Source organism: Calidris pugnax, unplaced genomic scaffold, assembly GCF_001431845.1.
Source record: "Calidris pugnax isolate Ruff unplaced genomic scaffold, ASM143184v1 scaffold1022, whole genome shotgun sequence".
NCBI lineage: Eukaryota > Metazoa > Chordata > Aves > Charadriiformes > Scolopacidae > Calidris > Calidris pugnax.
In genome coordinates, this window is record NW_015091653.1 from 73,185 (window position 1) to 74,144 (window position 960).

At 70.4% G+C, this 960-nt stretch overlaps 1 protein-coding gene across 1 annotated transcript in view; it reads right to left on the reverse strand.

Annotated features, from left to right (window-relative positions):
- GTF3C2 (general transcription factor IIIC subunit 2) overlaps positions 1 to 910 on the reverse strand; it is a 9,874-nt gene extending 8,964 nt beyond the window's left edge. Inside the window, exons 1-2 of the mRNA XM_014961926.1 lie at positions 778 to 910; positions 3 to 365 (exon numbers count right to left, since the gene is read on the reverse strand). Of these exons, the coding sequence (XP_014817412.1) occupies positions 3 to 365; positions 778 to 898 (484 nt within the window). The 5' untranslated portion in view covers positions 899 to 910. The remainder of the gene's footprint in view (positions 1 to 2; positions 366 to 777) is intronic.
- Positions 911 to 960: the final 50 nt, after the last annotated feature.

Consider the following 960-nt stretch of genomic DNA (forward strand, 5'->3'; position numbering starts at 1 on the left):
GCGCCCGGCGGGGGGGGTCTCCAGGCCTTCTGCCGCCTGGCTGCTCCCCAGCATCTTCTGCACACAGATGGGCTCCGGGGCCGGGCACTCCAGGTCCTGGGACAGTTTCAGCAGCAGCATCTCCGTCTTGGACTTCCGACCGCGCTTCCCGGGTGCCTTCGGGGGCGGCACGGACCCGTTCTCTGAGGTCCTCGAGGGCTCGCCGTGCGCCCCGCTCTCCGCCGAGGCCGGGCCATTGGGGTCACCGGGACCAGTTTTCGATTTTTGGTTTCGGGCAGTTTTTTTCTGGGACTTGGTGGCTTCGCCTCCTTCCTCAGGGTGGCCCGAAGCGTCTGCATCCCCCGGCGGCGGTGACGCTGCTCCTGCTGGAAAAGAAAGGAGTCAGCACAAACACCCAGCCGGGTTCTGCGTGATACCAGCCCTGGCCATGGCCACCCACCGGGGCTACCGACACCCAGCCGGGCACTGGCCCAGCCCGGGGCAGCACCGGGTCATGGCGGGGCTCTGGGACCAGCACGGAGGGACGTAGGGACACAGAGAGGGGACGTAGGGACACACAGATATGGGATCGGACACACAGACACGGGGTCAGAGACACGGACATGGGGTCGGACAGACGGACGGACACGGGGGAGGACACACCGACGTGAGGTCGCACACACGGACACGGGGTGGGGATACCCGTTCCCCGCAGCCCCAGGTGCTCCGGGCTGCGGGCCCCGGCACCGCATCGTGCCCCGAGGAAAGCCCCGCACCCAACACCCCCCCGGTACGTACGGATCTCCCGGGACCCCCCCTCTCGCTCCCGGCTGCGGCCGGCGGTCACCGATCCCCGTCCCGACCGGCCCCGGCGGCTCCGTTCCCGGCAGCGCGGCCGGCGGGCGGCGTTAGACGCCATCCCGAAGGGAACGGGACGGGGCGGGGGGGCGGGGAGCGGGGAAGGGAGGGGAGAAGAGGCGG